This window comes from Triturus cristatus, chromosome 1_2, assembly GCF_964204655.1.
Source record: "Triturus cristatus chromosome 1_2, aTriCri1.1, whole genome shotgun sequence".
NCBI classification, from domain to species: Eukaryota; Metazoa; Chordata; class Amphibia; order Caudata; family Salamandridae; genus Triturus; species Triturus cristatus.
The window spans coordinates 40,458,388-40,479,511 of record NC_140580.1 but is presented as its reverse complement, the minus strand read 5'-3'; the positions used below and the strand labels follow the sequence as shown (position 1 = coordinate 40,479,511).

Sequence of the window (21,124 nt, the reverse complement as noted above, 5' to 3'; positions counted from 1 at the left end):
AATTTTTCGTCGTCGACGGTCCCGACGGCGGTCTCGTCGACGGAGTCGATGGCAACGGGATTTCCAATGTCGACGTACTCGACGACGACTGAAAGGCAACTGTCGTCGACGGAGCTGAAATCGTCGTCGACGATGAGGCCGTCGACAGTCCTGTAATCCTCGTCGACGGAGCAGTCGTCGACGGAGTAGTCGTCGACAGAGCAGTCGTCGACGAAGCAGTCGTCGACGGGGCAGCCGTCGACGGGGCAGCCGTCACCGGAGCAGTCGTCGACGGAGCAGACGTCGACGGAGTTTTCTTTTTCGTCGACGTAGTATGTTTCATCGTCGGCGGAGCACCCGTCGACAGTCTCGTCGACGAACTTGTAGTCATCAACATCGACGAACTCGTCGTCGTCGTCGTCATCGTCGACGTGGTCTTCGTCGTCGACACCGCCGTCGACGAAGTAGATATTGTCGACGGTCTCGTGGACGACCCCATGGAAATAGGCTTAATTGAGGAGATCGTCGTCGACGTACCTGCTGCCGCCTGCGTCGACGGACGCGGTTTCTTCAGTGGCACCAACTGAGGAGTTTCTGCAGCCTGTTTCTTTACAGGTTTCTCCTTCTGGGACGGAGGGGTAGATGTTGCAACCCCCTTATTGTCCTTAGGGGCTATGTCCACAGTAGCCCGTCCCTGCCTCTCCTTTACACTGTCGTGAGGAGATTTTTTGGGACCAGCCTCCTCAGACCTGTCAGAGATCCCGTGAGGGGCTTTGAGAGGAACCTTGAGAGGGGGTTCCGCAGAAGTGGAGGGCGATGACCTACCCCTCTTCTTCGATCTCCTGGAGGAGGTGCCAGAGATAGATTCTTCCTCATCCGAAGAAATGACCTCCCTGGTCTTTATCTTCTGCAGCCACGTCAGCAAGCGCCCCTCTCTGTCTCTCAAGGTCTTGGTCGAGAAGGTCCGACAGATTTTACAGTCGGTGGCCTTGTGTTCCGGGTACAGGCAGTATATGCAGTTCTCATGCCTGTCTTCCACAAACAGTCTCTTCTTCCCACAAGAGGCACAAGCCCTAAATAAAGCTTTCTTCTCCTTTTCTGACATTCTGTCTCAAAAGATGGTAATAAAGATATCCAAAAGTAACTCTGTGAAAAAAACTGAGCAGAGCTCAGTGGAGACTCCCTAGCACAACGTGCGGTAGAAAAATCTGAGGCTCTGAGCTCTCTCAGGAAGGTTCCAGAGGGTGAGGCTGTGCTGATTGGCCCTGGCAAAAGTTTGGGCTCTTTTACACAAAGAGGGTGATATACTACAAAATGAGATGAGGCCTAGGCCTAATTTTTCTCTTTTGTTTCTATGGTTATACATATGTATATATATATATATATTTTTGTTACCGAGGCTCCCATTCCGACGACGGGGAATGATACAAAGCATGAGAATCTATGAAAGTTCCAATACTGGGGTAAACCTGGTTTCCCTTTGGAATTCCCAATAGGTCTTTGCCGGAGCATATGGACTGGTCGCCCTAGTGACAAAAATGTTTTGGCAAAAACATTGGTGCGCTTCCTGTAGGAGTGCAGGCGTAGGTGCTTGAAGCAAGAATGGAATAGATTAAGGATAGCAGTTAAGGACCAGGCTGGTGTGTTTGAGGCAGTGTCAGCCATTAGTTGGCCCGCCAGCCATCAGGCCACCCACTGGAGCTGGGATGCAAGATAGTGTTCAAAGTTCGGGACCCCCTAGGTCACCTCCATCTGAGGGAAAATAAGGTTTCGAGAGTGTAACCCTGCTGCCGGAGTAATGTCAGATGAAGTCTCTCAACAATGATTCTAATGAACAGAAAAAGGGGGTGTGAAATGTAAAGGGGGAGTTTGGGAAAATAGAGGCAAGGGAGCATGACCATTTTGATGAGAGCTACCCGACCAGCGACTGATACTGGGAATGTTTTCCAGAAGGTGACTTTGTGTCATCGTAACTACATGATTGCACGAGTGAGGTTACCATTGAATAGGTCCTCGGATGAGTGATATATTTGAATGCCCAGGTACCGGAACATGGTGGGCTGCCAGGTTATCGCGACTCCTCTAAGGGCAAGAAAGGGGTCTTGAGTCACGGGCGTGAACGGGAAAAGACATGCTTTCGCCCAGATCACCTTCAGTCCTGAGAGGTTGGCGAACCTGCTCAGTGTTCGGGCCACTGACTCTGGGATTGCGCTCACATCCCTGAAATACTGAAGTACATCATCAGCATATAGGTAGACTGTGTGGATTTCATCTCCCAATGGTATCCCCCAGGCCCTCCCCATGAGCTCAGGGTAAGTGCAAGCGGTTCTATTGCCAGTGAGAAGAGCAGAAGGGAATGAGGGCAGCCCTGGTAGATACCTCCATGTAACTGAATCGGGTCTGAAATGAGGGCACCCGTTCCAACAAGGGCGAGCGGTAAGATGTACAGTAGTTTCACAAAACTGATAAAGCGACACCCCAGGCTGTATCATGGTAACGCCTTTCATAGAAAGGACCATTCCAGTGAATCAAAGGCCTTCTCCAGGTTCAGCACCAGGCATCCAGCCCGAGGCCCCTGGTGAGGAGCATGCTCCAAGACTCTGTAGGAAAGTGGGTTTCTGTTGCAGTACCCAACCCCCCCCCCCCCCCCACACCCCCCCCCCCCCCCCCACACCACACCCCACCACTTATTGCCAGACTACTGGATGCACTTTTTCTTGGTGTGCCCTGGGTCCCTGCCAATAAGGTTCCCAGGGCCTGTGTTCTTTCCCCAAAACAAACCCAATTGGCATATCTGGACACAGGTCAGCCCCTGGTAACTGGTACCACAGGTACCCAGGGCGCTGTGACCAGAGAAAGCCTCCAACGGCTGCAGCACTAATTGTGCCACCCTTAGAGGTCCTGTACCACTACATTCTCACACTGCCTTTGCAGGCTGCGTGTTTTGGTGCAGAACAAAGAGAAAAGTCAACATGACACACATCCCTGTGTGCCATGCCTACAAAAGCACTGCTCTGGCCTAGGTCAGCCACTGCTCCAGCTGGGTGTACTATGCCAGTGGTGAGGGCACAAGGTCATGAGCCCTGTGCCCCTACAGTGCCCAAGTCCATTCTTGGGCATTGTAAGTGCAGTGTTGCCATTAAGAGTATATGGTGCTGGCAGTTTGTAATTACGAACTCCACAGCACCATAATGGCTACACTAAAAACTGGGAAGTTTGGTATCGAACCTCTCAGCACATTAAACCCACACTGATGCCAGTGTGGGATTTAATGGAAAATGCACACAAAGGGCATCTTAGAGATGGCCCCTGAAAACGAAACCACCTCTAGTGTCCCGACTGAGTGGCTGCTTAGGCTGCCATCAACAGACATGTTTCTGGACCCCCTGGGTCGAGAGCCTGCTGCTCTCGGGGGCCAAAAACAATGCACATACCACGAATCCAGCCCACTCTGCACCCGCCAAACCCGGCCCGAGCGGAAGACCACCACGAGGAGGTCACCCCGGCGATCCTGACCAGAGATCTGGCGACTCCTGACCTGCCTCAAGCCTCCAGACGACGCCTGCAGACTCAATCCAGAGGATCCCCTCTACCGCGACCAGAGTGGGTAAGATCTTCCAACGCCCCAAGGCACCCCTGCACCAGATGCCCCACGGCCTTGTGTGCCCAAACCAACGGAGCCTAACCAACCCAAGACATCCCAACTTACCCCTCGAAGTGATGGTCTCACCCAGAAGAACCTGATCCCCGAGCCTGCAGTGTTTCTTCTAACCGGAGGTTCTCCATTGAAAACAGGGCACCCGACCTCAAAACAGCACCATGCACCCGGCCCCCCTAGTGCCGCTGAGGGTGCACCTTTGGTGCTAATTTGGTTCCCTATTTGCCCTGACCTAAACCCCAGGAGATTTGCTCCCACAACCCATTTGCCTACTTGCCAGCAGCCACCATCTGGAGACCCTCTATCCTCCATAGGATAACATTGGGCCTCAACACTCTGCACCCGGCCGCCCTAGTGACGCTGAGGGTGCAACAACAGTGCATCACTGACCCTGGGGAACACCGGAGTCTAACCCCAGAACCTTAACTCCTACAGGCGATAACTTACCTTTGAACCGATAACCTACTTTTGCTCCATAGGATAACATTGACTGTTATTCCTGAAAAATTGTCGAGTTTTGAAATCTAAAAATATTCTTTATAAATCGCACAAATAACCAAAACGTATTTACTTACCTGTTTGCAGAAAATGTCCCAGTGCTGAATCCAGGTATCCAGCACTTAGTAAGGAAAGTAACGTACAAAGTAACTTACCTGTAATTTACTAAAAAAGCCTATTTCAATGCACTGTTTTTGTTCTAAAAACGACTAAGTGTGGAGATATTCTTTAAAAATCATGCGAATAACCAAAACGTATTTACTCACCTGGTTGCAGGAAATGTCCCAGTGCTGAATCCATGTATCCAGCACTGAGTTAGAAAAGTAACAAAAAAATTACTTACCTGTAATTTACTGAAAAAAACAAGTACAATTTCTATTGCATTTTCAAACTGTTCTACAATCAGCAACTTATTGCTACAACGTATTTTATGCTTACCTGTGCCAGGCTTGTTCGGTTCTAAAATAAAACAGTATTTTTTTTATACAAAAGCAATTGGCCTAGAGTTCAGTTCTTGATTGTGTGAATTCATTTGCTGACTGAGTGTGTACATCAAATGCTCAACACTGTCCTCTGATATTGCCTTACTGCTCGACCACTCTACCACAAATAGAGAGTAAGGTTCTATCTAACTTTAACCTCTGCCTACCTTTGGGGTCACTTGGACTCTATATACAGATTGAGGGAGGTGCTACGGGCTGGTAAGAACCCATTTTGGTCCAGGTGGACCAGTTTCGATATTAATGGCGCCAGTCTGATGGCCAGTATCTAGGTCAATACGTTATAGTCTGTGTTAAGTAGTGCCAAGGGCCTATATAAGCCAAGTGCAGTAGGGTCTCTGTACGGTTTAGGGAGGGAGAGGAGTAGTACTTCCCGAAGGGCGTCTGGGAGGAATGAGGCAATTAGAGCCTTGTCAAATGGGGGGCCAACAATTATGCATACGTTTTTATAGAATTCGGTTGTTAAGCTATCAGGCCCGTGGGCCTTACCTGTTGCAAGTGCGCGCATGGCCTCTTGAATCTCAAAGGGTGTTATAGGATCGTCAAGCTGCACTCCCTGTTCCGGAGTGACCTGGGGTAAAGTCATAGTGAAGAGGAAGGAAACTTTCTCCTGCGGCTAAGCCATTCCTCCTTAAGCAAGGCATGAATGCAGCAGTTCAAACTTTAGTCGACTAGGGAAATGTGCCAAGGCCTGTCCAAATCACAACGAGCACCGCCACTTAAGGCAGTAGCCCACATGGTTTCCAATATAAATACACTAAGCGTGAATTTCACCTACTTGACATTACAATGGCTTCCATGGAACATCCCTTTCCCTACAAAACAGTATTTTTCATGTGCAAGACAATCCATCCGAATTCCAGAGTGCCTATTCTAGAAACTTCTAGTTCCTTGCAGAAACAGTCCTAAAACACTTAGCACTGCCCAAGGACAACATTCCGATTTAAAAACATATTCAGACTTAATCTTTCTAGGAGAACACATTTCTCACACACTTCAAAATGTATTCCTCAACTACTATTCAAGACACCCCTCAAAAGACCCATTTTAAGTAATACAAGATCTTCACTACCGGGATCAACATTTATAGCAAGATTCACATGTGTGTACAACATCTAACTCCTAAATGATATAAATGCATTTCCCTCAAGGATGAGCTGTATAAAGACTCTAATTTACAATACGATATGGTTCATTACAGATAAAACTCACTTTATTAATGCTCCTTTCACAAAAAAAGCATCCGACATGCAGTATGAAGACTATATTACTCACAATGGAGAGAAATTTGTAATTCTCTGATCTCATAAAACGTTTGCATTAATGTTTAATATGTATAGCATCTCTCACAAGTACATTGTACACATCACCTATCAAGTCTAGCGTGGTTTATAATTGTAACACCACTTTATGACTGCTAAACTCTTCGAAAAGTACTCTTTGTCAAGTGTTCCGACATATTGCATTTAGGATTCCGATCAATTTATACGAAAGGCTACGTAAAAAATAATTAAATTCATGATAGTTATTGAGCATGGACACTAACTTTTTGGCATGGTTAAAGAAAACAAAGCTTATGCCCCTGTTGCTCTAGTGCTCAGGTATGTGATATCCACATCATTTGTCATTGAGAAAAGGAGTTTGGTGACCACTCAACTCTTGTTACAATCATAGAGCTACTACTGCCTCTGAAGCTTACTACTCAAGAAAAAGAATGGCTCTCTAGATAACTAACAAAGAGGACAAAGTAGCCTCCAGGATCACATTTTCAGACCGAAGTAAAATACAAATATAATATCACTGTTGTAAGACACTTTTTGAAGTCCTCGTAGGTTCATTCCCTGTGATAACAGTTCCAAGACGTCAGTCAATGAATACCAAAAGCATGTTAAAACACGTGTTTAATCACTTACCTCCTTCAGTTATCACATTCATTAAAAACACATACCCCAGAAGACACCAATGCTAAGTATTACCTGCATGGTGGCATTGTCATCTGTGTGCAGAGTGCATTGTGCTACTGCGGGAAATGCCTGGCAAATCAATAGTTCAGACAGGGGAGGTTTGGTGTTTCTCACCACAGTTGTCAAGATGTCGATGGATGTCTGAGGAGAGCAAATTAATATGAATGATTATTCGGACCATTCAATGTTTGAAACACCAAAAACGCATGCCTTGATGATGAAAGAAAGGAGCACATCCACTCAATCTCCTTGACCTCCACTACCCTTTGCCTGCCCTCTGTTCTTGTAGCACTGCAACAAAGAGTTCCAATATTTCAACATTAGCACAGGCAAGTGTACAAAATCAATCTTCCTCAGATGAGCAAGATATTCTGAAGCCATCTCTATGTCCATGTCCTAAAGGGTCTTAAAAAACTTTTGGCAAATACTCCCAATGGCTTGTAAAGGTGCAAGAATAAGATGTGTTCTGTGAATGAAACCTGTTGACACTGCATATGACCTTTTACTGTGCTCTCTGAATAAATGTACCTTCTGAATCCATTTTAGGCAAGAGAAAGCTATCCAGTCACCGCTTCAAGGTGTTGAAAATGGAAGGAACAACTGGAAACAACGTGAGACAGTTTACCAACTTTGAGGTGGTTCCAATTTTGTTTCTGAATTAGTCACTGAGATTAATTATAGAAGATCAATTTATCAGTAATTCTCTGGCCTCAAGTTTGTCGACCATCATTACCTGTAACTTACTATCCTGAATGCTTTACAGAGCAAGACCCTCCACTACAGTAGCTGCTCTTCCCTTAACCTTACCATCTTAAATCTAAATCTTTCCCTGTGTTATGCATCACCATCATTATTGATAGGTTGCCCATAGCAGTAGTTATGAGCAGTAAGATCTGCCATACCTTTTGCTTTGGTAGTGAAGTATCACTGTGAAGTGACTGTTCTTTCCTTAATAATTTTATTACCATCCTTTAATTTCTATCTAGGCAGCAGCTTCACAATCGCTGCTCTGCCTCCTAGAAGGCGTAATTACAGCGAACAGCAGAAGAGCTAGCTGCTCTCATGGATCGAATCCCAGAAGCATGGTATACTTTACTACTGAATGAGTTAATTCAGGCTGTGCCTTAGATGTTGTCACCAATATGCTGCATTGTTACATGTGTGACAAGAGGAGAAAATATTCTGGAGGTCGAGTGTACTGTGAAAACAGAGCATCTGAATCTAGAGCACATTACTTTTAAATCTTCCTCTCCACCGCTCGTACTGGAAAAGAAAAAAAATCAGGAGCTTGTATGTAATAGGTTACATAAGGGATGAAAACAACAGCACCAGTGGTCTGGCTTGTAGCTTTGGTAGAAGTGTGTAAAAAAAAAAAAAAAATCAGTACTCTTTCAGGAAGGAGTTATAATCACAGTGATTATCTTTTAGGCTGCCATGTTTAATTTATGCAACACAATTACACGGTCTACCGATGGAATCAGAGTCTGAATATAGCGCCGAGACACCCACGGGTATTTGCGCGCTTTATAAATTGTATAAATAAATATCTAGTGTTTGCATGAACTGGCTGCAAATCACCCAGGAAGGTCATCCCGCAGTGATTCATCAAACTGCTCAAAATTAATACATGCAGTTCACTCTTTTTTCTTGCCACAGATAGGCAAATGTGTATCACACAACAAATTGGAAGGTTATAGCTGCGATTCGCATCTCCACAAGACAGACAAAAAAAGATATATTTCGCCCAGCTTTCTATGGGATATGGGTGAGGGAAGCCAACGGAATCCTTACGCTACAGAATTTGTACAGGAGCACTGTTTGTCCATTTATTTTTTTAAATGCCATAATGTGGTGTATTCTGTAAAATCAACTTTGACACTGACAAGTCAATTTCAACTGGTGCCATTTAAAAACATATACTAAATGTAACTCCTCTTTGGCAAGTTGTCATTACTTAATTGGCTTTAAACTGAAAATAGATGCTTTAATGTTATGTTTGAGTCCTGTAGATGTGTAAAGGCATTTTACTGTTTATTTCAGAAACAAAGGAGGGATAATAAGATGTGGAGAAAAGAGTGTAGATTGACAAAGTGATCTTGGTAAAAGTAGCCGTCAATGCCGTGATCCTGGCTACGACTCGGGGCCAACACTGCCAGCCTGGTCTCAGTCTACGCAGCCAGGCTTCATTTTTAACACATAAGCAGTGTTGTAAAGCTGGAGAAAGCATTTTGCAATTAACAGGGGAAGAAAGATGACCTGTTGGTACACAGTAACCCAGGAGTCTGGAGGAAAGGAGACTGTACAGTGGAGTAAAGCGCACTACGCACTTCAATTGTTATGAGGGAAGTGGCCTGACAACTGACCTCAAGCAGATCCTTACTGCACCCAAACAAACCAAACCAAAATATTACTCACCACTGACAGACTAATCTTTCATACTTCATGTGCTAGTGCCTGAACTTCATTTTACAACAACAGTACTTACTGAGCAAAGTCCAGGTGGAATCTTATCCACAGGAGCATGCATAATGCTGACAAGGGTGGGGATGAGCCTCATCTGCATGGGTCCTTGGCACCCTTCTATCTGTGCCAGCTCCTTGAAGATATCTTGGGCTAGAGAAGCAACAACCGGATCTGAAGGGGAAAAGGAAGGACACTAAGTAACAATTGCTTGTCAAACATTTGCACATGGTACACCACCTCCACAGCTTCCACGAGTATAGTACTTAATTGATAAATATGGGCCCTGTCTTTATTCTTTGGCAGAAGCGTCTTCATTGCCTTTCAGGGTTCGGAAGACACTTCATAGACCTAACCTTACATTAAAGGTGGATTCCTTTTGACACTGGCACAACTGAACCAATTTCACTTTACAACAATTCCTACTGATTTACCCCGACCTAATGCATAAGGAGAAGACTTTTTCAAATGTGTAAGAGATGCTTAGCCTTGCAGCCTTTTACTTTGGTTCAACTAAGAAAATGAATACTAATTTTAGGCCAAAAGAGAATCTTTCTGAACGTCCTCATAAGCCTCACAAATAATAAACTGAATTACCTACGAAGCAAAATGTAAAACAACTCATCAAGTCCCATTATGGGAAGCTGAAAATTTGACGTGGTGCCTATGCTTGGGAAGCATCACTGGAAAATACATTCCAAAACAAGCCGCCTGTGTTCTTGTCACACAAAAATGGTTTGTTTGAGGTATCAAAAATGGAAAGAAAAGATGCTTCTAATTTGTCACCAAGGGTATTATCTTTTTAGAACCTGTACAAAAGAATTTGTCTTACACAAGTCAATTCAAAATGAAAGCACAAATGTAAATCACATAGGTACTTTTTAAATCTGTCTCAACTATTTTCAAAGGGGGAAAAAAAGAAAAGAAACAGGAAGGTATCCGTCACAAAGAAAAATGATACTGAAACTTAAGACAGCAAAAACTATCAAGTTTCACTATAGGATGCAGCAATGGTTCATATCGAGGGGAATAAAGAGAAAGGAACTGTAATGCCCATGCCCTCTCCTGCCAATTACCATAGTTCCCTAGAGGAACCAAGCAGACTGATTAAGTGCGTATTTCAAACCTTTTGAAATCAGTGCTCATCAGTGTTTATTCAGCTGTCTAACCCCCAAAATAGACACACACTGTTTTTCCAGTGTTTACAAAACATGTTGTTATAAAACACATTTAATTTAAAGGAGAAGTAATGCAGGGTATGTAGTCTCTTCCTATTGGCAGTGTCCCCACTGGACTTATGATAGACTGCTTTAGGCATAGAAAATCTATGTATTGCACTTTCACATTTCATTACTCTTGTTTGCATCTTATTCTCTCTCAAACGGTCTAGTTTACATGACTATAAATGGATTTCAAAACTAAGAGCACTGTATTCAAATTTGTTAATTAACAAATACTGGACAGAGGGAGGAGCCTAGCGCGCAACCAAGATGGCCGCGTAGGCTTACGGCTCTCGAGGGCCTCCGCAACCTCCCACGTCTATCCTGACTTAATCCTGGTTTATTTGACGGCCTTCTGCTGATGAACTTGCGCTGAGGTGCCACCCGTTTTCCAAATTCAGATCGGACGCCGGGAACCGGAATGGTGGCACTCCGAAGTTTGCGGCCTGCTCTTGCCTTGGTCCCGATCTCGAGTTGGTGAGGTGCCCGGGTACGAAGTGAACAACAGCAGCAGGCTGGGCTTGACCTGCCACGGACCCCACACTTTCACTTTCGTTTTCAAGCTTGTTTTCTGATATCGGCTGTGGGACTTTGGTGTTTCAGAGGGGCGCGGATGGCGGAGTGTCTGGCCTGCCTCTCGGACTATACATGGGCTCACTTTTCGGCGACGGCGGTGTCCAATTGAATTAGCCACCTGGTCCTGGCGGGTGCCAACCTTGGTGGCCTCCGGGCGATGGCGGCGAGACTAGACGGAGACAAGTCGAAACCCAAGTCAACCCGGAGGGGTGCCTATACACAGGTCAATAACATGGATCGGTATGCGCAGACGAAGGGATCCCCTAGTGGCTCGCATAAATCGCCTGAGAGGTCCAAAGAGATCTCAGGCCCATCGTCAGAATTGACTTTGCTGGACATCATGGGCGCCATTGAGGAGATGAAGGCCGCTGTGGGTCAGCAGTTTGATACCCTGGCTCATAAATTGGACGCGGTCCTGATCGATGTGAATTTGGTCAGGGCAGACCTGTCCAAAACTAACGAGCGGGTCGACTCCTTGACTCAAGCGGCTAACTGTGGACATGGCCGCCCTGCAGACGGAGGTCCGTAGGTTGCGGCTAGCCAGTGACCTGACGGACCGTCGACTTGAGGACTCCGAAAGCAGGGCTAGACGGAACAATGTTCGTATCATTGGAGTGCCGGAAAGATCGGAGGAATCTGCTGCTGATCTTTTTGTGGAGGATCTGGTGATTAATCGTCTCGCGCCCAAGGGACTGAGCAAGTTCTTTGCGGTGGAGCGGGCCCACAGGATTCCGGGTGGTGCGCCCGAAGTGGGTGCTCCCCCGCGGCCTATAATCGCCCGACTCTTTAACTTTCGGGATAGGGATGCTATCCTTCAGGCGTCGAGGTTGGCCGGGCCGCTGAAGTTTGAGAACTCTAATGTCAGCTTTTACCCGGACTTCACACAAGTGGTCCAGAAACAACGGCTGGGATTTTCGGGTGTCAAACGGCGCTTGAGGGACATGGAGCTGAAATATGCGATGTTATTCCCGGCTAGGCTGCGGGTTGAGTTCCGGGGTCGCTCACACTTCTTCGACCGGCCGGAGGCGGTTGGAGATTGGTTGGATGCCCTGCCTCGGGGACAGGATCGAGACACTCGGGAGAGCGGAGAGGATTTGGTGGAGCAGGACTAGAACTTGGTTCCTGGTGATGGACTGGACTGGTGACGTTTGGTACCTTGGCTCAACTGGACCCTAGTTTGGCACAATATGCCCTTCAAATGCCTGGAGGTTGTGGGGAGCTTATTGGGGCCCTTTCCTCCTTCTGGGGTTCTTTTTGTGGTATATGTTAGGGCGACAGGCACACTGCGAGTTGGGGGGGCTGTTAGGGCTCAAGCAGGGGTGCAGGGAGGGGGGAGTTGTGGTTTGGGGACTGTGGGGGAGGGGGGTTGTTGGGGACTGTTTGTTTGTTTCGCAAGGCAAGGTGAAGTTCTCTGCTAACTTGTCCGGGTTGTGCTTTCCGGGATGTGGGTATCATGCACGGGAGTGGGGTGGGGGGTAGGGGATTGAGAATCCTTTCGTGGAATGTGAATGGATTGGGGGACAGGATCAAGCGCGGGGTGGTGTTGCAGTTCTTGAAACGGATTTCGCCCGACATTGTTTTCCTGCAGGAGACACATTTGATTGGGAACTCCTTCCATGCCCTAAATAGGAGGGGCTATCGCCTTGCCGCTCACTCTGGTTTCACTTCTGGCTCTAGGGGAGTGGGCATTTTGGTTAGGGCCTCTCTCCCATTGGAGGTGGACGAGGTGCCTCACGATGATATGGGGCGCTATGTGGCACTGGTGGGGAGATGGGAGGGTAGGACTGTTTCGCTCGTTGCTGTTTATGTGCCTCCGGGGTTACAGACGGCTACATTTGCTGATTTGGGGCGTCTGGTCCTGGGACTCCCTGAGGTGGGTTCTGGTGTTGGGGGGTGACTTTAATGCTGTTGTCTCCGGGTTGGAGGACCGTCACCCCCCCAGGGATCTCCCTAGGGCTCAGGCCTGGTTGGGTGGCTTTTTGGACACTTTGGGACTTGTGGATTGCTGGAGATTGATGCACCCGGGACAGGCGCAATATACCTTTCACTCGGGGGCCCATGGGAGTCTCTTGAGACTTGATTACATGCTTGTGCCGGCGATCCAGGCTGGGATGATTGGGGAGGTGCGTCATTTAGCCCGAGGTATTTCTGACCATTCCCCTATATGGTTGCAACTGAAGGTTGTTCCTGGGGCAGAGGGGAGAGTAGCACCCATTAACCCCTGGTATCTACGTAACCCTGGGATCCGCGCGGAACTGGTCAAGTCCACTGATCACTACTTCAATGATAATGTGGGGTCGGTGTCGTCGGCCGTCTCCCTATGGGAGGCTTATAAAGTGGTGATCAGGGGGCAGGCCTTGTCCCTTATCTCCCACGCTAAGAGGTGCGAGAGAGCAGAGGTGGTTCGCCTGGAAACTGAAATAGCTGAAATGGAGGAGGACTTGGAGCGGGGAGTTACTGATGAGAAATTGCACGTTCTCAGCCTCAAACAATCAGATTATAGAGCGCTAGTCACGGAAGCCGCTAAAGGGATGAGTAGAGAGCAGCAAGGACGACTGTATGATGTGGGGGATAAGGCCGGAAAGTTGATTGCTTGGTTGGATAAGAAGGAGAGAGCGAGCAGGTTGGTGCCCGTTGTGGAGAGAATGGATGGAGTGCGTGTGACTGACCCTGTGGAGATCGTGGACTGCTTTGCGAATTATTTCCGCGGGGTATACTCTCCGGTTTCTGTGCGTTCGGAGGATTCTCATCTGTTGCTTAGAGACATTGCATTGCCAACCCTATCAGAGGCTGATGCAATATTGATGGAGGCGAAGTTGTCGTCAGATGAGATCGCTCTGGCCACTCGCTCGATCGCATCTGGTAAGGCTGTGGGTCCTAATGGTCTTCCCATTGAACTATATAAGTTGCGTCCCGACAAGATAGCGCCGTATCTTCGGGACATGTTTTTCGCGGCACGTGCGGCGGGCTTCCTCCCCCCTGACCAACGTCTCGCCAACATAGTTGTGATACACAAAGAGGGGAAGCCGCGAGATCGCTGCGCTTCCTATAGGCCCATTTCACTGTTAAAAGCAGAACCCAAAATTCTGGCTAAGGTATTGGCTAATCGGCTGGTTCGGGTCGTGGGCGACTTGATTCATCAGGATCAGTCCGGTTTCATACCCCATCGGAATACCGCCCTGAATTTGAGGCGGTTGCACGGCGTGCTTGCTAGAGCGGAGTTTATACGTGAGCCGGCCATCTTGGCATCTTTAGATGCTACTATGGCGTTCGACACTTTGGAGTGGCCGTATATTTGGGCCGTGTTGGCGAAATTCGGGTTCGGCCCTGAGTTTATTGGTTGGGTAAAATTACTATATGCTGACCCATTGGCTCAGGTGGTGGTGAATGGTAGGGTGTCGGCTCCCTTCGCACTGGGGAGAGGTACGCGGCAGGGATGTCCGTTATCACCCCTTCTCTTTGCACTTTCTTTGGAGCCTCTCGCCGCCTGGTTGCGTTGGGAGCCGTCGTTGCGGGGCATTAGATGGACGCCGGAGTTTGAAGACCGTGTCTCCCTTTACGCGGATGACATCCTTCTGTATCTTACCTCTCCCCGACAGTCGCTAATTGTATTGGTGGACGTATTGAATTCCTTTGGTCGCAACTCTGGCCTGGTTATCAACTGGGCCAAGTCATGTGTTTACGTCCTCTCGGGCGAGGCCCCCCTCCACCCACGGGATTGCCCTATCCAGATTGCTACACTGGGGTTCAAGTATTTGGGAATCTTCATCTCTCTGGATCCCGCAGTCCGCTATGAGCGAAACCTTCTCCCTCCCCTCCAGCGACTGAAGGCCGACGTCGCGAGGTGGCGACGACTTCCGCTCTCGCTGCTCGGACGGGCGGCATTATTTAAAATGATGTCGCTACCTCGCTTCTTGTATGCTTTGCAAAATACTCTAGATGTCGTGCCAGCCCGTTATTTCCGGGAGGTGGAGGGTCTTCAGCGCCAACTGTTTTGGGACGGGCGGCCACGGATCGCTCTCGCCAAGTTGACGCTCCCTTGGTACGATGGGAGGGGGTCGCCCTCCCCGATATTAAACGATACTATTGGGCGTCTCAATTGGCGGCGGTGAACCACGGGATATACGGTCCTGCCTTGAATCCGGCCTTCGAGATGGATACATTTCTGCTCCCGGGTGGGGATTATAATAGGGCGCTGTACTCGGTGACCCCGGATGCACGGTTGACAGGACCCACGCAGGTTGCGGTACGTGTGTGGCATGCGGCGAATGCCGCAATGGGGTGGAGGGATCGCTTGACTCGGGCGACGCCGTTGTATGCCTCCGGGCGGCTGGGTTGTTTGTGGAGATCGAAAGGCTTTGAGAAATGGGATATGATTGGGATATGTAAGGTGGGTGACCTTTGGGCGAAGGGGTCTTTTAAAACGTTTGAAATGCTTAAAACTGAATACAAATTAAATGACAGAGAGTACTTCCGGTATGCACAAGTATACCATGCGCTGTGTTCGGTCTTTCCGGACGTTGCTGCTATCCCCGAGTTTTCCCCGCTGGAGGATAGAGTGTTGGATGGCTATGTGCCCGACAGCACTATTTCTCTGATCTACAAAAAACTTATTAATGATCACGCGGACTTGCTGCTCCGTCTGCGGGAGGCATGGACGGGCGATGGCTTGGAACTGGATGATGAGGACTGGGTATCGGCGGTGGATCCCCGAAAGAGGTGGCGATCCCGGCCCGCTTACGATTCGTACAGCTGAAGATCCTTCATAGAGTGTATGTCACGGGGCCCGGTTTGCTACGTATGGGTTACTCGAGGGATGGAATGTGTAAGCGTGGATGTGGCCTGCCGGGTACCTTTCTTCATATCTTATGGGAATATTCGGAGGTTGTGCAATTTTGGAACGGTATCCACACTGTAATGGAGGAGGTCACGCACGTTGCTCTGTTGCCAGAGGCTAGGAGGTGTTTGTTGAATGTCTGGGAACCGAATGACTATAATGCGGCACAGACGCAGTGGGTGACTTTGGGGTATATGGTGGCTAAGCGTAACATTGCACAGCTGTGGGGCTCCCCGAGGCCGCCCACGATCGCGGTATGGAAGGAGAATATGGACTGGTGTATGTTTAGGGAAAAGACGGTGTATGTGGCGAGAGGCAAGCCGGGGAAATGGACTAAGGTATGGGGTCCATGGAATTTATATCGTGGACGAATCTGCACCCCGCCTCTGCCATTAGAGGTCGATATTGCTTTGTCCCCTTAGCCACACATTCTGCGGGATTGTGTGAGGTGTGTTCCATGCTTTGTCTTCCCATTGCCCCCCACTACCGCTTCCTGTCAAGAACTGCTTTGGACACTGTACGTTGTGCCCCGACCTGGGAAGAGCACGCTGCTATTTCGGACTCTCATTGCCTTGAGTGTGTTTTATATTTAATAGAAAATGAAACTGTTTTTTCCGATTGCTCCTGGCCTATGGCCACGGCCTGTTGCATGTGCTCACGAACTGCCGGGAGCTTTGCCTCTGGTTCATTTGAATGTGTGGCGTTGCATTGCGGGCCCTCGGGCTTTCTAGCGGCCGGCCTTGGTGGTTGTAGGCCTTTCTATGTATTTTATTGTGTAATAAAGGTTTCTAATAAAAAAAAAAACAAATACTGGACACAGTTGTAGGTCATTCACCTACTCCTTAGCAATATTTTGAAATTGTTGGGGTGGTCAACCCTGTCAACAGCATAGTACCTTGTGAAACATTTAAAATTGTTAATTGCCTCAGATTAATTTGCAGCCCTGCATTCTAAGGCACCTGAAACTTGAACCATTAAGCATACTTGCCAATGCTTTTCTGCACTCTTTATGGACTACATTAAGGTGGCGCTGCTGGTCTGTGACATCCATAGCTGCTAAGTGTCCCCAAGCCCAAGGCAAATGTTGCACTTCAAATCAGTCCTGACCTTTTAACAGGCATCACATTGTATTGTAGAACTTTACTTTTTGCTATTAACATTGCAAAACCCCCAGTAGTGAAATGCTGGTAAGTAAAAATACAGGATTAGCTGAAGGTGCAATACATAACTAAGGGGCACTTGTAGCTATACATTTTGTTGGTAAGTGGACGTCTTCGGTCATGTTTTCAGCATTGTTCCATGAGCATGGTGACAGCACTCTGTTCTCAGGTACGTATCACTACACCTTGTATTGAATGTTTAATGGCGGTGGTGTTCAGCAGTTTACATGCTATCAATACTGACTTGCTACAAAGGGGTCTGATGTATCAAAGGGTTTTACCAATTCGGTCTGTGGGTAAATGTGTTTGTACATAAAGGGCAAGAATGTTATGAGCCAGCCATTTCACCAGTCAGTAAATAAACTAAAACACTGCCACAAGATTAAATAGGATTATAATATTTCCATATGATCTTAAGTGTGCAAAATTGGATCAGACCTAAAACATGATAATAAACCATGCACCTTTAATCCAAACACACAAAACTGGAAGAAATGAAAGGAAGAAAATATATTTTTGTGGCATCCCTAAACAACACATTTCAAACCGAATAATCTTTGAGTAGTCTTTCTTGCTGCTACTGTGTATGACAAAGTTACATTGTGTTGGCCCCTTCAGGAAGAAATACAAAAATGACTCATTCTCTCATATTTTTCTTTCATTGAATGACATTTGTGTTTGTAGTGTGCAGGTTTTTGCCAGTGTCTATGTGTTTACACTGAAGAGGGGCATTCCTTTATCAAAGGGAACATTTTTGACGAGAGTCACCTCAAGATGAATGAGCTTGATACCTACTGAGAGAGCTTAAGTTGGACCACCTACAAATTAAGCATGAAACTAAATCTAGTAAAAGGTTGCCTAGATCTTGCTAAGCTCACACATACTGCATTGTAACTCAAGTTGTCAAATGTATCCAGCAGTTTCCAATAACTGCTTTCGGTGCCAACAACTAGGCGAAAGGGGATGGATTCATACATTTTTTACATGTCCACACCTTAGCAATTTTTGGTAGCAAGTGTTTCATTACATAAGTAAGGCCATAGGATGTGCAGTGCTACCAGACTCTAATTTGGTGTTATTTGATGTTTCTAAAAGAAGCCAGCAATTAACAAAGGGTCAACAATATTTTATTTTTGTAGCATTGCTGATTGCACGTTCTTTGATCCTCCAGAATTGGCAAACTAGGAAGCCTCCAACAAAACTGCAATGGAAAGATAAAATGACTCGCACTATGAAGTTTAAAGAGGCCTATGCAAAGTGAGTTGGGAGGCATACAAAAAATATAAGGTCATATGGCAATTTTGGGAGTAAGGTGAAGAAGTAACAATGAATAGGCTATACTTGGCTAGATGAATGATGGGTTCTTTTTCAAAATGTTAAAAAAATATATATATATATATATATCTATCTTCATTCCTCCGTCACCAACAGTATTTGCAAAGACGAAGATAGACCCAAAATTCAGCGCACATTCGAAGTTTGATTATCAAACGCCCTGCACCATCGCCATTATATATATATATATAAATATATATATATATATATATATATATATATATATATATATATATATATATATATATATATATATATATATATATATATATATATATATATATATATATATATATATATATATATATATATATATAAAGAGAACACCGGCTTTTGTTCGTGTTACCTCGGATCTGACAGTTTTTTGTTACTGAAGTCTTAGCGCACTCAAAATGATGATTCGCAAGAAGCATGAATGTACTTTACATGGAAGCATTGTATGTATATTTTAGCTATTTTACCCTAACACTAAGGCACATGTTTTCCGAAAATTAATTTATTAAATAGACCAAAGGATAAAATGTTGATGTTAAAACATTAAATACCATTGCACTCGCTCTTGATAAAGGCGAGGTCAGGATTGATTATGTGGATCACAGCAGAGGAGGTGGAGAAAAGGATAAGTAGATTTCAGTAGAAGCATCATCTTGTCGGTATACAGTTATGTTATGTAGTTTTATAGAGCGCACAGCTGCCCCAGCAAAGGGGCGTCCCAGAGCTAAAGCAGACAAAGGGAGGCTAACGACAGAAGGAGGCATATAGCGAGAGGAAGAGGTGGGTCTCAATGGCCTTACGGAAAGCCAAGTAATTATCAATGCTGTGGATGTGTATAGGAAGTGAGTTCCAGAGTTTAGCTGCCAGTATGTGGAAAGAGCATCCCCCAGCACGTGCCCTCCTTACCCGGGAGACAAGCGCCAGATGATGACCTATCAAGCAAAATTCAAGATCTTAAAAGCAATGCAGAGACACAAACTCCACTCGTCTGGTAACCGGCAACCAGTGTAGCTGACAAATAACGCTGGTGGTCTAGCAGGTTCTAGGAAGGCCAAGGAGAGTTCTGGTAGCTGCATTCTGGACCCTCTGCAGTCTCGAAATCTCAGACTTGTAGGCTCCCAGGTAGAGCGAGCTGGCGTAATCCAGTCTCAACAGAACGGAGGCCTGGACAATAACCTGCCTGATGGATGGACTCGAAAAACCCAGCAGCGGTTTGAGCCCTCGTAGTATACCAAAACACGCCCCTGCCACTTTCTTGGTTTGGGCCTGAAAGCTAAGAGCCGAGTCAACCCAGACACCTAGATTTTCACCACCTGTTTAGGGGCAGGTGCACAACCCATGGTACCAGGCCACAAGCGTTCATTCCACAGTTCAGGATCTTTCCCTACCTGCAAAAATCTCAGACTTGCTGGCATTGAGCTGGAGGCAGTTGGCAGTCATCCACACAGCGTCAGCAGCAAGATCGCTCTGAAACTTATGAGCGTCCTGCACACAGTCAACGGAGAGTGCAACTACCAACTGCGTATCATCTGCATACAATACTATTGTCAGCCCTCTGCACCTTGCCACCACTGCTAATGGTCGAACATGCAGGTTGAAAAGCGTTGGGCTCAAAGCTGAGCCCTGTGGCACCCCTTACTTAATAATATGCACCATGGAGGTGAAAGGGGGGACCGTTACCTGGAAGATCCTCTCAGAAAGAAAAGAGGCGAACCAGTCCAGTGCAGGGCCCAGGATGCCGGCAGCCTCCAACCTTTGCAGCAAGATCTGGTGAGAGACCTATCAAACGCGGCAGTGAGATCCAATAGGATAAGTGCCGAAGTATGTCCCTCATCCAGTGCTGCCCTCAGATGTTCGGTCACCACTAGGAGGGCAGACTCCGTGCTGTAACCCGGACGGAAGCTATTTTGAGAGGGGTCAAGTATGTTATTCTCTTTTTTTTTTTTTTTAAACTTGTCAAGATGGAATCTATGTAGGCCTCCGAGATCTTAGAAGCCCACGGCAGGAGAGAAATAGGACGAAAATTCTCAGGTTTAGCTGCATCGAGAGTAGTTTTTTTTTTTTTTTTTTTAAAACAGAGGAACCACCCTGTCCTGCTTCCAGGTCCTAGGGACAACTGCCAAAGACAGGGAAATGTTAATCACCTGGCTCTGGTTTCTTAAGTAATGAAATGATGTACAGTAGAAATTAGCTTTTATAAATGTACATAATGAATGGAACTATTTGTGAAGGTTTTGCTGTATATTTTAGATGATTTGCTTAGGGTATTGCTATTTTCTGTACGATCTATTTTAATTTATTTTTCAAGAATTGCGCTTTATCTGCTATATCTGCTCAATAAAAAAACCTCAAGTTGTTTGGATTATCTAATCTTTTTATGTTCAAAATAAATTCCAAAAGACCTTTTTACATTATGCATATAAAGTGACAACTCGGCAGGCAACAGTGGACTAAGAAAGAAATAGTTAAGAAAAATCATTTAATTTATATGGAGATTCAATACTTTCAGAAGGCAAGAAACAGAAGTTCTTAGTGACTTTATTCATATGGAAGGAATATTGTCTAAGATTCATTAGAATAATAAGTTAATAGCAACTAGGCAAGCAGCGTTCCATACAAAATATGGCAGATTGGGTTTATGTAATGGCCTTCAAATTACAAAGGACTCTTTGCCACCAGAATGGTGAATAAAGATTTCTGAAAAGGAGATTTTCAGTAGGCCTTTATGACTGCAAATAATTAAAAATGCAAAAAGAACAATTGATTGACAGAATGCAGAACTAGGTCATACATTCACCCCAGTACAGAGATCTGGGCCTAAATCGTTTTTTTGTTCACCATGCCATTCCAGTTAGGACCAAGCCACAAGCAAATCAGTCTTTACCCTGCGCCCAATGTGAACAGTCCAGCCCGAACTGCCAGGCCAGGTCCTCCCTGGACTGG

General features: G+C 46.3%; 1 protein-coding gene across 3 annotated transcripts in view; it reads right to left on the bottom strand.

Annotated features, from left to right (window-relative positions):
• Positions 1-21,124, bottom strand: part of IPO9 (importin 9) — a 595,516-nt gene that overhangs the window by 247,375 nt on the left and 327,017 nt on the right. For all 3 annotated transcript variants that reach the window (XM_085600586.1, XM_085600577.1, XM_085600596.1), the window contains 2 exons: positions 9,085-9,233; positions 6,612-6,740 (listed from right to left, as the gene is read on the bottom strand). In XM_085600586.1, coding sequence (XP_085456712.1) covers positions 6,612-6,740; positions 9,085-9,233 — 278 coding nt within the window. The remainder of the gene's footprint in view (positions 1-6,611; positions 6,741-9,084; positions 9,234-21,124) is intronic.